Raw genomic sequence first — 17,396 nt, forward strand, 5'->3', positions numbered from 1 at the left:
GTCCAGTTATTCAATCCATGATTACCGCAGAGTTACAGTAGCTAGAACGAGACTAAATTGTATTTGGAAAATATCTTTTTTAAAGTAAGTAAACATACAAAAGAACAAAGATAATGTTAATATGGGGTTTTCTAAATCACTATTCGGACATAGAGATCTTAATGCACGGCTTAGTGGCCCCTCATTTCTATGAGCTTCTCACCACTACTCTACAGCACGGTTAGGAGGGAAAATCGAGTAAGATACATAGATTTAGGAGTTAGCTGTATGATTATTGAATCTATAGTAGTGGATAAAATCACCAGCCTTCCCCTACCAAACTCCTGAGATAGCTCAGTGAGGCCGCGGGTTTTCATCCTCAGCTCCAAGGTGCCCACCTGTTATGACTGACAGTAGGTCTGGGACAGGAAGCGGGCGAGCTCTAATCTCCATGCCCCTTGGTTGCCTGTTCCACAATCCTCCAGGATAGAGTGGCTGCAGCGGCCGGGCAGTGGGAAGAGCGGCTTCGCCTGCAGCTACTGCGCATGTGCGGGGAGTGGGGCGCGGAAAGAACATTCAAACGTCCCGCCGACTCCTTGAAAGCTCGGACAGGACCCAGCCGGCATGGCAGCGGCCGAGGCGGCACTGCTGCGGCAGTGCCCGCTTCTCCTTCCCCAGAACCCGGAGAAAACCATTTACGAGGGATTCATCTCAGCTCAGGTACCCACCTCTTTGGGAATCGGTCCCCGGGACACGTGGAGGGGCTAAAGGGCGATGAAGTCGGATGTGTAGGGGAGAAAGGGTCTCTTGAATTTGTGCGGGGGGGCGTTAAAAAGTTGGAGAGTTCCCTTTTGTGACCGGGCCGTGGCGGGTGGTCGAGACCCCAGGACAAGGAGGCAGCCACAGCTGCAGCGGGAACTGTAGAGCTTGGATTGAGGCGCGCGCTTGATGCCTGAGCAAGAAGGTGACGTCAGAGCCAGAGGAAAGTTCCAAAGGGCGGGTCCGCCTCCTTCTCCACGCCCCTTCCCTCCCTCTTTCCGGGTAGACTTTGTCTCTAGCCCGGCCAGCTTCTGCTGCTTTTCAAGCAGGGAAAGAAGCTATTTAAAGCCGCGGGTGGAGAACCTTGGACTTGCAGTCTGGATAGCCTCTCGTCCTAGAAAAGTAACTTAACCTGTGCCTCAGGTTCTTTATGGATTAAATGGGAATCATCATCATCATTATTAATTAAAAATGTTAAGCACTGGGGTTACAAAGACAAACACAAACTGTTTCCTGCTCTCTAGTTTAGGAAAGGGAACACACACCTACTATGTACCAGACATTGACACGGTTACAAAGACAAACACAACAATGAATCAGTGGATGAAGGAATAATCCCCTGCTCTCTAGGAGCTTACTAAGCAGCTAAAATGAACAAGCATTTATTAGGCGCCTACTATGTGCCAGGCATTGAGCTAAACCCTTGACAAACATCTTTTATCCTTACAGCAACCCTGTGAACCAGGTGCTATGAGATAAAGTATGGAACTTGGAGTTAGGAAGAACTGAGTTCTAAATAGGGCTTCAGACACTTAAGCTGTGGGAGTTTGGGGCAAGTGCTTTTAACCTCTGTGTGCCTCAGTTTCCTCATCTGTAAAATTAGGATATTGCCTACTTCCTTGGTAGATCAAAAGAGATGGCATATAAAGCACTTTGGAAGCTTTAAAACACTATAAATGCTGTTATTATAATAATAGCTGTGAGGACCAAGTGAGAATATATAATGTTTAATGTCATGCATATGTGAGCTATTAAAATATATTTGTTAATTCATTTGTGTCCACCTTTTCACGATCCCACTTGGGGTTTTCTTTGCAAAGATACTGGAGCAGTTTGCCATTTCCTTCTCCAGCTCATTTTACAGATGAGAAACTGAGGCAAACAAGATTAAGTGGCCTGCCCAAGGTGACATAGCTAGTAAGTGTCTGAGGCCACATTTGAATTTAGGCCATCTTAGTCTAGGTCTAGCACACTCTACTGCACCACCTAACTGCCCCAGTGTTACATAAAATAATATAATTCAATCCAAGGTGCATTCACGCCCTTTTCACCCACTCTTGCTTATAGCTTTATTAAGGGATCTTATAGCTTTATTGACTTATGTAAAATTAGGATAATAATAGCACATACCTCACAGGAATGTTAAGATGAAATGATATAATGTATGTAAAGTGCATTTCCAGTCTCACTTTTATAATAATAATTTAAAATAATAAATAAAATAACAACTATTATTTTAGTAATAAGAGCTATTATTAATAATAAATTAATAATTTATAACTATCTTACCTAATTCCATTATCTAGAAAGGATTGCTCTAAAGGTTAAGCCTTTATGCTAATTTTAGCAATTGGAAGTGGCATTACATTCTAGTTTGTTGTCCCCCTTTACTGGAGCTGGAGAGAAGTGATCTCTTCTTTCTCTGAATGTAGATAGCTCTTTGTTACTATCTATCTCCTGGTGCTTATTGTATACTGCTTTGCATTATAGTTATTTGTGTGTATGTTCTTTGTCCTAAGTTGTAAACTTGCCATCCATCTCCCATGATGCCTAAGTAAATATTTCACTAAATAACTATTTCAATTCAACAAAAACGTAAGTCCCTATCTTAGACACATACTGTATTGGAGATAAATAAACAAATGAATAACTAAATAAACTACAAACACAAATGAAGTAGTCCCTGCCCACAAGTACTGAGGAGGCTACAATATGTCCATGAGTAAGAACATAGAAACTGTAAACAAAGTAATTTCAAGAGAGAGACTATGAATAACTGAGGTGGATCAGAAAGGCCTTGTGTAAGAATTGAGGCATTGTACAGATGTAGCTGAGGAGAGGATACGCTCCACACCTGGAAGACCATTTGGCAAAGTGCCAAGACGGGATGAATTGCTGTGTCAAGGAAAGACTAGCTGGCTCATTTGACTGGGATGGAGAGGACATAAGGAGGAAGAACATGAAATAAGACTGGAGAAGTGGGCTGGAGTCCCGTTGAGAAAGACTTTAAATGCAGGTGGAGAATTTTATAGTTTATTTTAGAAGCAATAGGAAGCCATTGAAGATTTTGAAGTAGGGTTGACACTGTCAGGTCTTTGTGTTAGGAACAACAGTTTGACTGCTCTGTGGAGGATGGATGACAGAGAAAAGGGGCTGGAGTTAGGGAGGTACTGCAGGAGACTATGAGAAGGGTGAATTTGGATAGAAGCTGTGAGAGATGTGGAGAGAGGATCAATAAGCCTCAGCAACTGACTGCATGGGGATGAGTGAAGGAATTAGAGGAATCCAGAGCACTCCACATTTTGAACCTGGGTCACTGAAAGGATAGTGATGCCCTCAATAAAAATGGGAAAATTGGGAGGAGAAATTAGTAGGGGGCAGTTTTGTGGTGGAATATGATGAGTTTGAGATGCATGTGGGACATCCAGGTGAAGGTGTTCAGGAGACAGCCTGAAATTCAGAAGTGAGATAAAGGCTAGACGGATTTGGAGGTCATCCATATAGGAATGATGATAGAAGCATGGGAACTGATAAGATCACCAAGGGAGAAGAAAGAAAACTCAAGATGGAGCCTTGGCAGATGTTCACTTACTCCCAGTGGGCAGTAGTAGCATGACAACAGTCAACAAGACACAAGTAGGAGGACCAAAAGAATACATGTAGAGTATTGAAGTATTGAAGACATGAAGAGAGAAGAGTGTCCAGGAGGGCAGGGTATGGTCAAGAAGGATAAGAAGGAGGGGCAGCTAGGTGGCTCAGTGGATAAAGCACCGGCCCTGGATTCAGGAGGACCTGAGTTCAAATCCAGCCTCAGACATTTGACACTTACTAGATGTGTGACCCTGGGCAAGTCACTTAATCCTCATTGCCCCACCAAAAAAAAAAAAGGATAAGAAGGGAGAAATAGTCATTGGGATTAGCAGTTAAGAGATTGTAGGTAATAAATGATGCTTATTTTACTCAATGGCATTTTCACTTGATGTTACTAGGTGTAAGAGTAGGAGGAGAGGGGGGTTATGACCTGTCAGAATATTATGCTTACCAGCCCTGGAATCAGGAGGACCTGAGTTCAAATCCTGTCTCAGACACTTGACACTTACTAGCTGTGTGACCCTGGGCAAGTCACTTAACCCTCATTGCCCCACCCAAAAAAAAAAGTACAGAATATTCTGCTTATTCTTATAAGGATGGCATCAGACCAGAGAGAATTGTATCTGGACTCAGAAGACTTGTGTTTGAATACAAAGTCTTACCTTTACTGCCAGTGTGACCTGGGGCAAAGCCACTTCATCTCTCTAGTTCTCAGTTTCCTCATATTTGTGATGAAGGTGTTAAATTCAATGATCTCTAAGGTCACTTCAGGTTCTGTATTCTAGGATCTTTCTTGTGACTAAATAATATATTATGTATTATGTGTGACACATCATGGTGGTAGTAGGAAGACCACTCAGGGATCAATAAACATGTCATCCTATACTGTACAATATCAATTCCATTTTATTGTCATGAGTAGTGAAGGTTTACAAAATGGATTTTTAGGGTCCCCAAAGTTCTTAATACATGTAGAGTGAAACTGCTTTTGAAGAATTTACTTAACCTCTCTGTTCTTCAGATTCCTCCTCCATAACATGAAAGGGTTAAATGAGATGATCTCTAAGGTCCCTTTCAAATCTAGTATCTTGAATCCTATCACCTATTTTCCTTTTTAAAAAATTCTCATCATTATTGATGTTTTTTATTTTTACATCATGTTCTTTTGTGAACAGTTTTTCTCAGCTCTTAGCATAGTGCCTGGTACAATAAATAGGTACTTACTAAATACTTTTTGACTTGACAAAGATTAAAAAAGAAAGAGAGCAGGATTGGGGTGGGGGTGGGTAGAGAAGCAGTATAGTAAAACCAACCAACACATCATCTGTGTCTGGCAGAATATTCGATATTCCACAGACTTAGCCCCTCCCCCACTCTGCACAGAAGGGAGAAAGAGGCATTTTCTTCATCTGTGCTCTAGGAAGGACCAAGCTTGCTCAACCTAAATGATATAGCACTGAATTTCATTTTATTGTTCTTTCTGATTCTGTTTTCATTGTGTATGTTGTTTTCCTGATTCTGTTTCACACTGCATCAATGTGACCTCCCATGCCTCTCTGAATTTTTCATCTTTTGTTGTTTCTTATGGTGAAAAAAATATCCCATTACATTCATATATCACCTATCACCAATTTTTCTACATAATACTCTGAAAATTTAAGAAATAAATTATCTCTTTAAATGGATCTTGACTCATTTTTATCAAAACATGTAGAATTTGTGGAAAGGTGGTAATGCCCACCATTTCATTTGTTTTATAGAAAGATTTTGGACACTGAAGGCTAGCAGGAGCAATTAAGTTAATACTTCCCATTATGTCTTGTTCCAGATAATGTAGAGAGGGAATCCCTGCTCAAGCATGGGTTTAACTGGATGACCTGTGAGATCTCTTCCACATAGGATGTTCTTTATAAATACAACCCCTCACCTCCATAAAACCTAACAGTATTAATCCTGATGGCATTTTCTTGGGATTTTGGCCACAGCCATAATTCTGGTGTGTACTCATAGATTAAAAATTATTCTTATGTAGCAAAGAATAAATTCAGGGGGTAGTGATAGAATGAGAGAAATGGTAAGGTAGGAAGTTATAGTCTAGAAGGGAAATGTTGGACTTTATATCACAGAATCACAGATTTTTCAATTAGAAAGAACCTTGGTCCTCATCTAATCTAATTAATGACAAAAAAAAAAAAAAAAGAATTCCCACTACAATACATCCTATACATCCATCCACTTGTGGGGGAAGAAGGAAACACCCACTACCTCCCTAGGCATCCCCTTCTGCTTTTGCCTTCTTCTAATTGTTAGAAGGCTTATATCCAAATTCTCTTTTGAGTCTGTACCTTTCACCTACTATATCTGCTATTTCTGCCTTCTTGGGACCAACAAGAACAAGTCTAGTTGACTTTCCATATGACAGTCATTCAAGTCCTTGCAGATGGCTCCCATGTCCCTCTAAGCTTTCTCTTTGAATTGAGTCTCATAAAACTTGGACTCTAAGCCTTTTACTATTCAGGTTGCCCTCCTTTGGGTATTCTTCAACTAATGTCTTTCCTAAACTATGGTGCCCAGAATTGAACGTTTTTGAGTGATAATGAAGTCTAAATCAGGGCTACTTAAACTTTTTCCACTTGTGACCCCTTTTCACCTGAGGAATTTTTACCCAACTCCAGACATATAGGTATATAAAATAGGTATATATAACCTTTTACTCTTGCCAAATTTTTTGCTACCCCCACATTTAGTTACACAACCCTATATGGGGTCATGACCCCACAGTTTAAGAAGCTAGGGTCTAGAGTATAACCACACCAAGCAGGTGGGTATAAGGAATGGAGGTAAGGAAGTTAAGGAAGGGAGGGACCAGGGCGTTAGAGGGATTATTATTATAAATGCTGATTTTAGAGGGATTATTATTATAGATATCAATGTTGCTAAGTGAATTGGATAGGGAAGAGCATAAGCCTACTTACTGACCAAAAAGAGTGAGTTCTTACTTAGCAGAATACAAATTTGTGACGCCTTGAAACATAGAGAAGAACCAACTTCTGAGAATTTTCTTGGGTTAAAAGTTAGTTGCAGGCTTGGTTGCCCACTTTAAATACTTGAGATCTTCTTTCTTTCAAGTAATGGAACAAACTGTTGTAGTATCATAGTTTTACTAATTTTCAATGAGCTCTCTAATTCCTGATTGTTCTTATCTGTATGTGTAGTATATGTCTATAAAGTTAGGTTAAAGTTACTACATAATACCTCTTAGTACTTTAATGAAATAGTGAATCCTTGTTATTTGACCTTTTAAAAAGGTCAGAAGTACATTTTGTTTCATTTTTTTAAAGGCCATTTAAATGTAATAAAAGTGCTATAATATTACTATGAAAGTAAAGGTTATAGGGTATATTTAATTGTGTTCCACTATTTTAAAAACTGCTTTAAGGGAGATTTTTCAAAATTTCCATCTGGTAAAGTGAACTTATATTAATTGTTTTTGGAGAATTTTTTTACTCTTATTTTTCATTTAATACTGTTGAAGTAAAAGATTATATTACTGTTTGTCTTTTTCTTTGCTCAAATTTCATCTTTTTTATCCTGCTTAAACTGCTTACTGATTCATTTCCTCAAGAAAGTATAACTCTGATTTCATTTTTTAGAGAATGGTTCCCACCCACCCCCAACTGCACCCCTACTTTCTCTTCCTGTCAAACACATCTAAACAAAGCTTATACAGCTATATGATATGTCTAGTCTATCGACAGAGTTTTATATATAGTGTCCCCAAAATCTTAGTGAAGTTTTAGGCTGTGAAAACTTAAAACTGCACTATGACATTTTTTTTGGGTGGAGGAAAAGAGAAGAGAGAGGAGATAGAGATTTATTTTCATGTGTTGATAGATAGTAAATATTCATACAAATGCTTTTTTTTTTTTTTTTAGTTAGGCAGTTGGGGTTAAGTGACTTGCCCAGGGTCACACAGCTAGTAAGTGTTAAGTGTCTGAGGCCAGATTTGAACTCAGGTACTCCTGACTCCAGGGCCGGTGCTCTATGCACTGCGCCACCTAGCTGCCCCCAGATAAATGCTTTAAGGAGTTAGTGATAACATTTCTAGTAATAATCTACAGAAGAGGCAGAACAATTAAATTCATGATGATTAATTTAATTCAACATATTTTTGAATGCCACTGTATACAAGGCTATGTGTAGGGTGTACTTCTGGCTTAGGTGGGAGAAGATCAAGAAAGACACTAGGAAAAGAGCTTGTACTGGGGAATTTCAAGGATGGTTCAGATGGTGGAGGAGGACATTTTAAGTTCACGGAACAAACATAAAGGGAAAATCACAAGAAGGAATTCAGAAAGGTGACTAATTTAATTTGGTCATATCCTTGAAAGAAAGTAGTAGGAAATAAAATCAGAAAGGTAAAGATTGGGGACATATTATTAAATGCCTGAAATAATAAATTAAAGAGTTTTCACTTTATTCAGGGGGTGGGGGAGTTCCGTAGAGAGCAATTAAAGCTTTTAGAGTAGGGTAAAGACTTAATAGGAACTGTGGTTTAGGAAATTAGTATGTCAGCCGTTTTTAGGATAGATTGAAGTGGTAGAGAGTGGAGAAGAAAATAAACTAGGTATTAGACTTTTAAGTCTAAGCTAATAGCCTAGACGAATAAGATGAAGACTAATAGACTTGAATAATAAGACTAAGCAAAAGGTATTGTGGGCCTAAATTAGAATGGTGTCAGAGGGAATATTAGATGAATACTAGAAATATTTTGGATGGAGAATCAACACAAATGGTTGTGGGTATGTACTGCGTACTCAGAACAACACGTCATAGGCACTCTGAAACAAACATACCAGAGCCCTACCTCTTGTCTTGGAGTGATTTGTCCTTGCTCAACAGAGGTGGTAATAAGTGTCAAAGGCTAGATTTAAATCCAGATCCTCAGGGTCTAGGGCCAGTATTTTTTCTATTGTTACATACTGTTCTCCACAAAAAACTGTTCTCTCAAAATGTTTTTCTGGATTTTCTCAAAGATGACAGTCAACCTTTTAGTCTCACACAAAGCTTCTTAGCTTGTCTATATCATCATTATCATCATCACCACCACCATCATCATCAAATTCGTCTTTAAAAAGATGGAGGAAGAAGAGGAACTAAAATTCTTTATAGTCTAGTAGAGATGGGAACTCTCAAAAATCAAATTCTGAGGACCATAAGAGAAGAAATTTTGATCAGAGGGAACTTGTGAACCAAATTAGATTTTTAGAAGACAGGTTCAGAAGAAGCAAGCAAGAATGAATACGGATATGTGACATAGTCATTTATGAATAGTGCAGGTGGCCCTAGAACTAAGAATAACCTGAGTCAGTTAGCAGGGCACACTAACAAGTGATTGTTTTTCAAATTTTAATTATATTGGGGGGGAAATGGAACATTGCTCAGAGTGAACACAGATCAATGATAACTGAGAGAAGGTAGAACTACTCAATTTTTGTTTCGTTTATATTTTATTTCCAGACCATTGGACTGAAAAGGACAGAAGAAAAATGGCTAACAGTTGTCCATTAGAGCACTAAGCTGTCCTAATGACTTCAGGTCAGCAGACCCAAATGAACCATATTCCAGGATGCTGAAAGAACTAGCATATGAGCTGCTTTCAGTGGTCTTTGAAGATCATGGATTATGGGAGATACTTTGAAAAATCTTAGAGAGAGTTCTCTTTGCTATCGAAATCACAGATTTGGGGTAGGGGAGAGAGAGTGAGAGTTTGAAGAATTAGGAGGTCTGGAGAAGGGCAAATGTCTCAATGTAAAAAAAAAATTAAAAGGAAGATAATGAGATCTGCACAAGAAAAAGAAAGATGATGGGATCTGAAAAATTAAGGCCAGCAAAATTAACTTCAATTACCTGGCATGAAAAGGACTGTGATCATCTAGAAGGAGAAACAGTGATATCAAGTGCTACCAAGGATTCATCGAAAACAGGACATCCCAGATTAACTTTATTTTCTTTTTTTCTTTTTTTTTTTTTGACAAGGTTATAGGACTGGTAAGCAGGAGAATTCTGTAGACACATAGTTACCTTAATTTTAGCAAATATTTGATAAAGGCTCTCTTTCTATGCTTGCCTAGGAGATAGAATAGTTTGATATATTCAGAACAGGTTGAGTGGCCGGATCCAAAGAATAGTTATTAATAGTTTGTTAACTTGAAAGGACATCTCTGATGGAGTGTTTCAGGGATGTGTTCTTGACTTTCTGCTGTTTAGCATTTTTAATGAGCTTTCCCTGTGGGATTACTTCCTGTTTACACTCTATATAGGTTATATGTCTAGAGTTGTTTGCATTTTCCCTTCCCATTAGAATACGAACTTCTTGTGCTTAGGTACCACATTTTTGCCTTTCTCTGTATTCCCTTCACAACACAGTGCCTGGCATAGATTAATATATGCTTGTTGGTTGATCAGTGCTATGCTTATCAAATTGTTCATTTTATAATAGTGATGTCATAGTAAAAGTTGTTCTTCTGGTTCTGCCTACTTCACTCTGCATCAGATCTTATAAGACTTTATATGTCTCTTGAAATCGTCTGCTTCCTTATTTCTTACAGCACAATCACACTCATATACCACAGCCTTATTCAGACATTCCTCAACTGATGGGCATCCCCTTAGTTTCCAGTTTTTTGCCACCACAAAAAGAACTGCTATAAATATTTTTGTACATATAGGACCTTTTCTCTTTTTCTGCTTCCTTTTGGATATACACCTAAAAAGAACAGAGCATGTACTGCTAGACCTATACCCAAGAGCAATACACTACTTAGTAACTTTATGTGTATGATTCCAGATTGCTTTCCAACTGTGTAAACAATAGGCCTTATTTCTCACAGCTCCTTCAATATTTATCATTTTCCTTTTTTGTCATCTTTGCCTTTCTGATCAGCATGAGATGGAAAACGAGAACTGCATTAATTTGCATTTCTCTAATTAGTGATTTGGAGTATTCTTTCATATCACTATAGATAGCCTGGGTTTCTTCCTTTGAGAACTATGTATCCATCTCCTTAGGCCATTTATCAATTGGGGAATAGTTCTTTCTCTAATAAATTTGAATCAGTTTCCTTATGTATCTTACAAATGTGACCTTTATCAGAGAAATTTGGTGCAAAGGTTTTTTCTTTTAATCTTAACTTTTTTAGATTTGTTTGTGTAAAACCTTTTAATATTAATATTAATAATTGAATACTATTAATTAACCATATTTAATAATATTGATATTAATATACAGTCTATTTTATTTTCTGTGAGCCTCTCTATTCCTACTTATAGTCATGAACTTTTCTTTTATTCTTACATCTGCTAAGAAATTTTTCTAGGTTTCTCTGATTTGATTATGATCTGACCTTTTATAACTAGGTCACAAACTCATTTTGTATAAGGTGTGAGGTATTGGTATAAATCTAATTTCTTTTACTCATCTGTCCTGAGGCAGCTAGGAGGTGCAGTAATCACTTGATCTCTGTTTGCCTCAGTTTCCTTAACTTTAAAATGGGAGTAACAGTGCCTACCTTGAAGGGTTGTTATGAATATCAACTGAGATAATATTTTTAAAGTGTTTAGCATAGTGCCTAGTACATAGTAGATGCTATATAAATGTTTATTCCTTATTCCTTCCTTCCTTACACCAATAAGCTGAAGTCTGGAGTCTTTATGACTTGCAAATAGTAAGTGCTTAATAAGTGCTTGACCACCTTGGAATTGAAAAAAGAAGCTATTAGAAGGTTCATCAGCCCAGATGCTGTTGCAACTTGGAATGATGGCAGGAGAAGAGATGGAAAGACTGTGAGTGAGGTAGTGAAATAATGATGTTTGTCAAACATACTTGAGGTTCGTAGACTGTATTGTAGTGGTAATAGAGAGAACGTAATAGTATCATGCTTTGAACTTCAAAAGAGGAGAGAGATTGTTGAATGATGTTGGTATAATAGTGGTCTGAAGCATCAGTGAATATTTCTTATAAATCTGCTGTCAGTTGCATGTTTGGTTTACATAACTAAGAATATTTTATATTTCTCCCTTAAAACTAGCTTGCACATTGAAAATATGAAGCTTGCCTATGTATTTCTATTTTATGGTGTCATCTTTTGGCATAGTGTATTAAAAGAAACTGCTTTTTCTAAAAGGAATTTACTTTTTTGATGAATTAGTTTCCCATGAGAAATAACCCTCCTTTAATTTCTTCCTTAGATTGATGTTAGCCATTTCCTTGTATTTCCTGTGACTGCGGGTATGTTTCTTGTTAAAAATAAACACCACTGTATCTTAGAGCGTCTGTGATACTACTTCCTAATGAGAATGGGAAAATTCTGACAAACATTGCCTTTTTAAAAAGTCTCTAAGATCATAAGCAGCCAAATAGCAAGAAATATAATATTGTACTTTGAGATAATGTGAACTTTTATGTTCCAGAGAAAGGAAGGAGCAGTGATTTATAATTTTATTTTGTTACTTCTGACTTTTGAGTGTTTTATTTATGATGTAAATTATATTTGAATACATTTTATTTTCCTGTTCATTTTAAAACTTTGAAAACTCCAAAGGATGGTTTTTCAAATAATTTACCTAAATAATTATTTTTTTAAAATGTCATAAAGGTCAATTGGGATATTTTCCTTGTCATACAGTTATTTTTTTTAAATGCCTTTAAAATTGAATTTAACTACCTCATACCTATCAGAATGGCCCATATGACAACAAAGGAAAATGTTGGATGTTGAAGGGGATGTGGGAAAGCTGGGACTCTAATCCACTGTTGGAGTTGTGAAAAGATCCAACCATTCTAGAGAGCAATTTGGAACTATGCCCAAAGGGCTATAGAACTGTGTATACCCTTTGATCCAGCAATAGCACTGCTAGGTTTATATCCCAAAGATATCCCCCAAAAGAGAAAAGGACCTATTTGTACAAAAATATTTATAGCAGCTTTTTTTGTGGAGGTTAAGAATTGGAAATCAAAGGAATGCCCATCAATTGGGGAATGGCTAAACAAACTGTGGTGTATGATGATGATGGAATATTATTGTACTATAAGAAATGACAAGCAGGATGACTTCAGAAAGGCCTGGAATGACATGTATGAAATGATGTATAGTGAAGTGAGCAGAACCAAGAGAACATTGTGCACAGAAATGGCAATATTATTTAATGAAGAACTGTGGATGACTTGACTATTCTCAACAATACAATGATCTGGGGCAGCTAGGTGGCACAGTGAATAAAGCATAAGCCCTGGATTCAGGAGGACCTGAGTTCAAATCTGGCCTCAGATGCTTGATGCTTACTAGCTGTGTGACCCTGGGCAAATCACTTAACTCTCATTGCCCCACCAAAAAAAAAAAAGAAAGAAAGAAAGAACAATACAGTGATCCAATACAATCCCAAAGGACTATTATTATTATTATTGTTATTATTATTATTATTATTATTATTATTATTATTATTATTATTATTATTATTTTCAGGGCAATGAGAGTTAAGTGACTTGCCCAGAGCCACATAGCTAGTGTCAAGTGTCTGAGGCCAGATTTAAACTCAGGTCCTCCTGAATCCAGGGCTGGTGCTTTATCCACTGTGCCACCTAGCTGCCCCGCAAAGGACTATTGATGAAACATACTATCCACCTCCAAAGAAAGGACTGATATTGATGGAACAGAGTGAAGTATGCTATTTTTTACTTTCTTTCTTTCATTTTCTTTTATTCATATCTTCTTATACAAAATGACTAATTTGGAAACATTTCACATAATTGCACATTTGTTTTTGTTTTTATTTATTTATTTATTTTTTTAGTGAGGCAGTTGGCATTAAGTGACTTGTCCAGGGTCACACAGCTAGGAAGTGTTAAGTGTCTGAGGCCAGATTTGAACTCAGATACTCCTGACTCCAGGGCTGGTGTTTTATCCACTGTGCCACCTAGCTGCCCCCATAATTGCACATTTATAACCTATATTTGATTGCTTACTGCCTCAAGGAGGAGAGAGAGGAGGCAAGAATAGAATTTGAAACTCAAAGCTTTAAATAAAAATGTTTAAAAAAAAAAAAAGCAAAGCTGCTCTTCCTCTTGGCCCATGGTTCACATTGGTTTGTATATACCCTGGAGCCAGAATGGAGAAATTGGAGTACAGTTATCCCTTCCACATTGCAGGGGTTAGAGTTCAAGGCCACCATCTGGAAAATCTGCATAAAAGTTTTTGGTACTTCCTACCAGAGAAGAAATTGTGTATATTTATGGTATCAAAAGATAAAGTATGTTGATATTATTTTTAAAAAATTGAATTCAATTTTCTAAAGCTTGTTTAAAAGAGTTTTTATTAATGTCTTTGGTGCATTATCACAGTATTCCCTAGCAATCCTCCTGCTCTCCTTCCCCTTCCCAGTAAGTTATCCTATATAACAAATAATATTTTTTAAAAGACCATAAAGAAGAAAACAAAAAGAAGAGGGGAAAAATCAGCACAACTGCTCAGTACATTAAAAAGATTAAAAACGTGCTCAAAGGAACAGATTGGGAATGTCTGCTTGTTCTTTAAAATTTTGTAACATTCATTTTTTATTTGTATGTGGGTGTGGTTCTTTCCATTTATATTGTTGTAGTCTTTGTATATGTTGTTTTCTTGACTTTGCTCACTTCACTGTGCATCTGTTCATGTAGATCCTTCCATGTTTTTTTGTGTAGATCACACACATCATTTCTTACAGCACTGCATTCATGTACCAAAATTTGTTTAGCCTTTCCCCAATTAATGGATTTTTTTTTTTTTGTTCAGTTGTGTCTAACCCTCCATGACTTCCTGGACTTTTGTCCATGGAATTTTCTTGGCAAAAATACTGGAGATGTTTTCTATTTTCTTTTCTTTCTCTAGTGTGTCCCCATTTTACAGATGAGAAACTGAGGCAAATAGGGGTTAAGTGACTTGTCCAAGGTCACACAGGTATTATGTGCCTGAGACCAGATTTGAACTTGAATCTTTCTGACTTTAAGCTTGGTGCTCTATCCACTGAACCACCTAGCTATCCATCTGCCTAGATGCCTCAGTGGCATCTACTTTATTTCTAATTCTTTGCTATTACAAAAAGTGCTGCTAGAAATATCTTGGTGTATATAGGCACTTTATTCTTATCAGTGGCTACCAGAATGCTCTCCTGGGCTTTATTTAATCTCCAGAACTGATTATTTCTTCAAGATGGCATCAACTCTGAAACTCAAACTTTCTCAGTACTTCCTGCCCCTGGTGCCTTTCCCACTTTCTGATCAGAGAGGTTGTAAGGTGGACAACTGAGTTCTTCTCCTATATCCTCAACCATTTAAGGAAGCCATTTAGGGCATTTACCTTATCATCACTTCCTACCTTTGTGTCCTCTCCCTCCTCACTCTCTGCTTCTTTTTATGTGTTGTTCCCTCCCCCCTCCCCCATTAGATTATGAGCTCCTTAACGTCAGTGAATGTCATATGCTTTCCTTTGTATCCACAGTGCTTAGCACAGTTTCAGACAAGTAGTAGGTACTCAATAAATGTTTATTGGCTTTGACTCTATAGTTCGGTAATGTAATCTTTTCACATTTTAGTCACTTTATTCTCATGATTCCAAATTGCTTTCCAAAGTGGTTGTACCAATTCATTAGCTCCACCCACAATGCCAAGTCTCTACAACCTTGCCAGTATTGAGTATTTTCATTTTTTTATCTTAGCAAATTTCAGTCAATCAGTAAACATTTATTAAGTGCCTACTATGTGCCAGGCACTGTGCTAAACTTTGTGGATACAAAAAGAGGCAAAAAACAGTCCCTGCTCAAGGAGCTTACAAACTAATCAATTTGCAGGGCGTGAGGTGAAACTTCAGGGTTTTATTGATTCACTTCTCTAGTTGTTAGTGATTTGGAGCATCCTTTCATATGGTTGTTAATATTTAGTTTGGTGTTTTATATATATATGAAATCAAGAAAAGTATTTATAACCGTATATACATATATATATGGTTATAAATACTTTTCTTGATTTCATATATATATTCATATATTTGTTAATTATTTATGTATCTTGGATATGAAACACTTATGAGAGAATTTTGTTACAAAGAGTTTTTCCTATTCAACTTTTTATCCTTGGTGCATCTGTTTAAAAGCTTTGGTGCATCTGTTTAAAAGCTTTTCAATTTCATATAGTCAAAGTTATCTATTTTATCTTTTGTAATTGCCTCTCTCTTACCCATAACTGTGAAAGGTACAGGATCTACTTCTCTTCTATCTTTTTATAATATGATCTTTAGTATTAAAGTCACATATCTATTTAAAATGTATTGAGGACCACTTCTGGGTTTATATCCCAAAAATATCCCCTGTGGTAAAAATTATAATGCTCCGTATATCAAATTTTGGCCCTCACACCCCAAAAGAGAAAAAGATCTATTTGTACAAAAAAATTTCTAGTAGCTCTATTTTTGGTGGCTAAGAATTGGAAATCAAATGCCCATCAATTGGGGAATGGCTAAACAAGCTGTGGTATATGATGATAATGGAGTATTACTGTGCTATAAGAAATGAGAAGCAGGATAATTTCAGAAAGGCCTGTAAAAACTTGTATGAACTGATGTATAGTGAAGTGAGCAGAACCAAGAGAACTTCATGCACAGAGACAGCAATATTGTTTGATGAAGAACTGTGAATGACAACTATTCTCAACTATACAATGCTCCTAGGCAATCCCAAAGGACTATTGATAAAACATACTATCCACCTCCAAAGAAAGAACTGATATTGATGGAACACAGACTGAAGCATGCTGTTTTTCACTTTTTTTTTCATTTTTTTTCTTTTATTTGAGATTTCTTGTACAAAAGTACTGTTGTGGTAATGTTTTATATAAACGTACATGTATTACCCATAAGTGATTGCTTACTGCCTCAAGGAGGGGGAAGAGTAGGGAGGGAAGGAAGGATAAAAACTAGAACTCAAAACTATAAATGAAAATGTTACTTTAACTTTTTAATAAAAATATTACTTTAAAAAAATAAAATGTATTGAGGAGTATGTTGCTAGATTTTGGTCTAAGCCTAATTCTGCCAGTTTTTCCAGTTTTCCCAGAAATTTTTGTCATATAGGAAGTTTCGACCTAAGTAATTTATGTTTTTCTTTATTCAACATTGTGTTCCATTGTTTCTAATTTATCTTTATCTTGTCTATATCTCCTTTGTCTAGTCTATCTAAAATCTTGAAAATGTGACATCATATCGAGGTATTGGTATAGATTCACCATAAGGAGAACACTTTTGAGTTGTTTGTCCTGAAATCAATCATTGATTCACAGTTTATGGCTGTTTTTCCCCCAGTTTTTCTTTTCAGAGTATCAGAAGAAAATTTCCTTTTCCTAATATTTCTGGGAATATAGAAACTTTAAGGATATATGAAATTTAATTTATTTCTTCAAAGTAACTAAATAAAAATAAAGCTCACAAACTTGATTATGACGTTTGAATATTTTCTACAGGGGAGGGACTTCCATGTTAGAATATTGTTACCTGAAAATCTTCAACTAAAAAATGCAAGGTAAGGTAGTATTCTTCTTTCATTTAAAAGTGATGATACCATGAATCTTGTATTAAAACTCCACCTCATATATAAATTGAACCAAATTTTCCTGGGTAGAAAATCAAGTTATATGCAGTTCTCTTTCATGTAGATTGATATCTCCTTTTGTCATTCACCTGGAATCTGGATTGCAGCCTCTG

General features: G+C 36.8%; 1 protein-coding gene across 3 annotated transcripts in view; it reads left to right on the forward strand.

Annotated features, from left to right (window-relative positions):
* The first annotated feature begins 545 nt into the window (after positions 1 to 545).
* The window catches only part of FANCL (FA complementation group L), a 79,741-nt gene continuing 62,890 nt past the window's right edge, over positions 546 to 17,396 (forward strand). For 2 of the 3 annotated variants that reach the window (XM_043989834.1, XM_043989836.1), the window contains exons 1-2: positions 546 to 699; positions 17,156 to 17,214. In XM_043989834.1, coding sequence (XP_043845769.1) covers positions 604 to 699; positions 17,156 to 17,214 — 155 coding nt within the window. In that variant the 5' untranslated portion in view covers positions 546 to 603. The remainder of the gene's footprint in view (positions 700 to 17,155; positions 17,215 to 17,396) is intronic. The other variant, XM_043989835.1, reaches the window with a different exon arrangement.

The sequence above is a fragment of the Dromiciops gliroides genome, chromosome 2, assembly GCF_019393635.1.
Source record: "Dromiciops gliroides isolate mDroGli1 chromosome 2, mDroGli1.pri, whole genome shotgun sequence".
Classification (NCBI taxonomy): domain Eukaryota; kingdom Metazoa; phylum Chordata; class Mammalia; order Microbiotheria; family Microbiotheriidae; genus Dromiciops; species Dromiciops gliroides.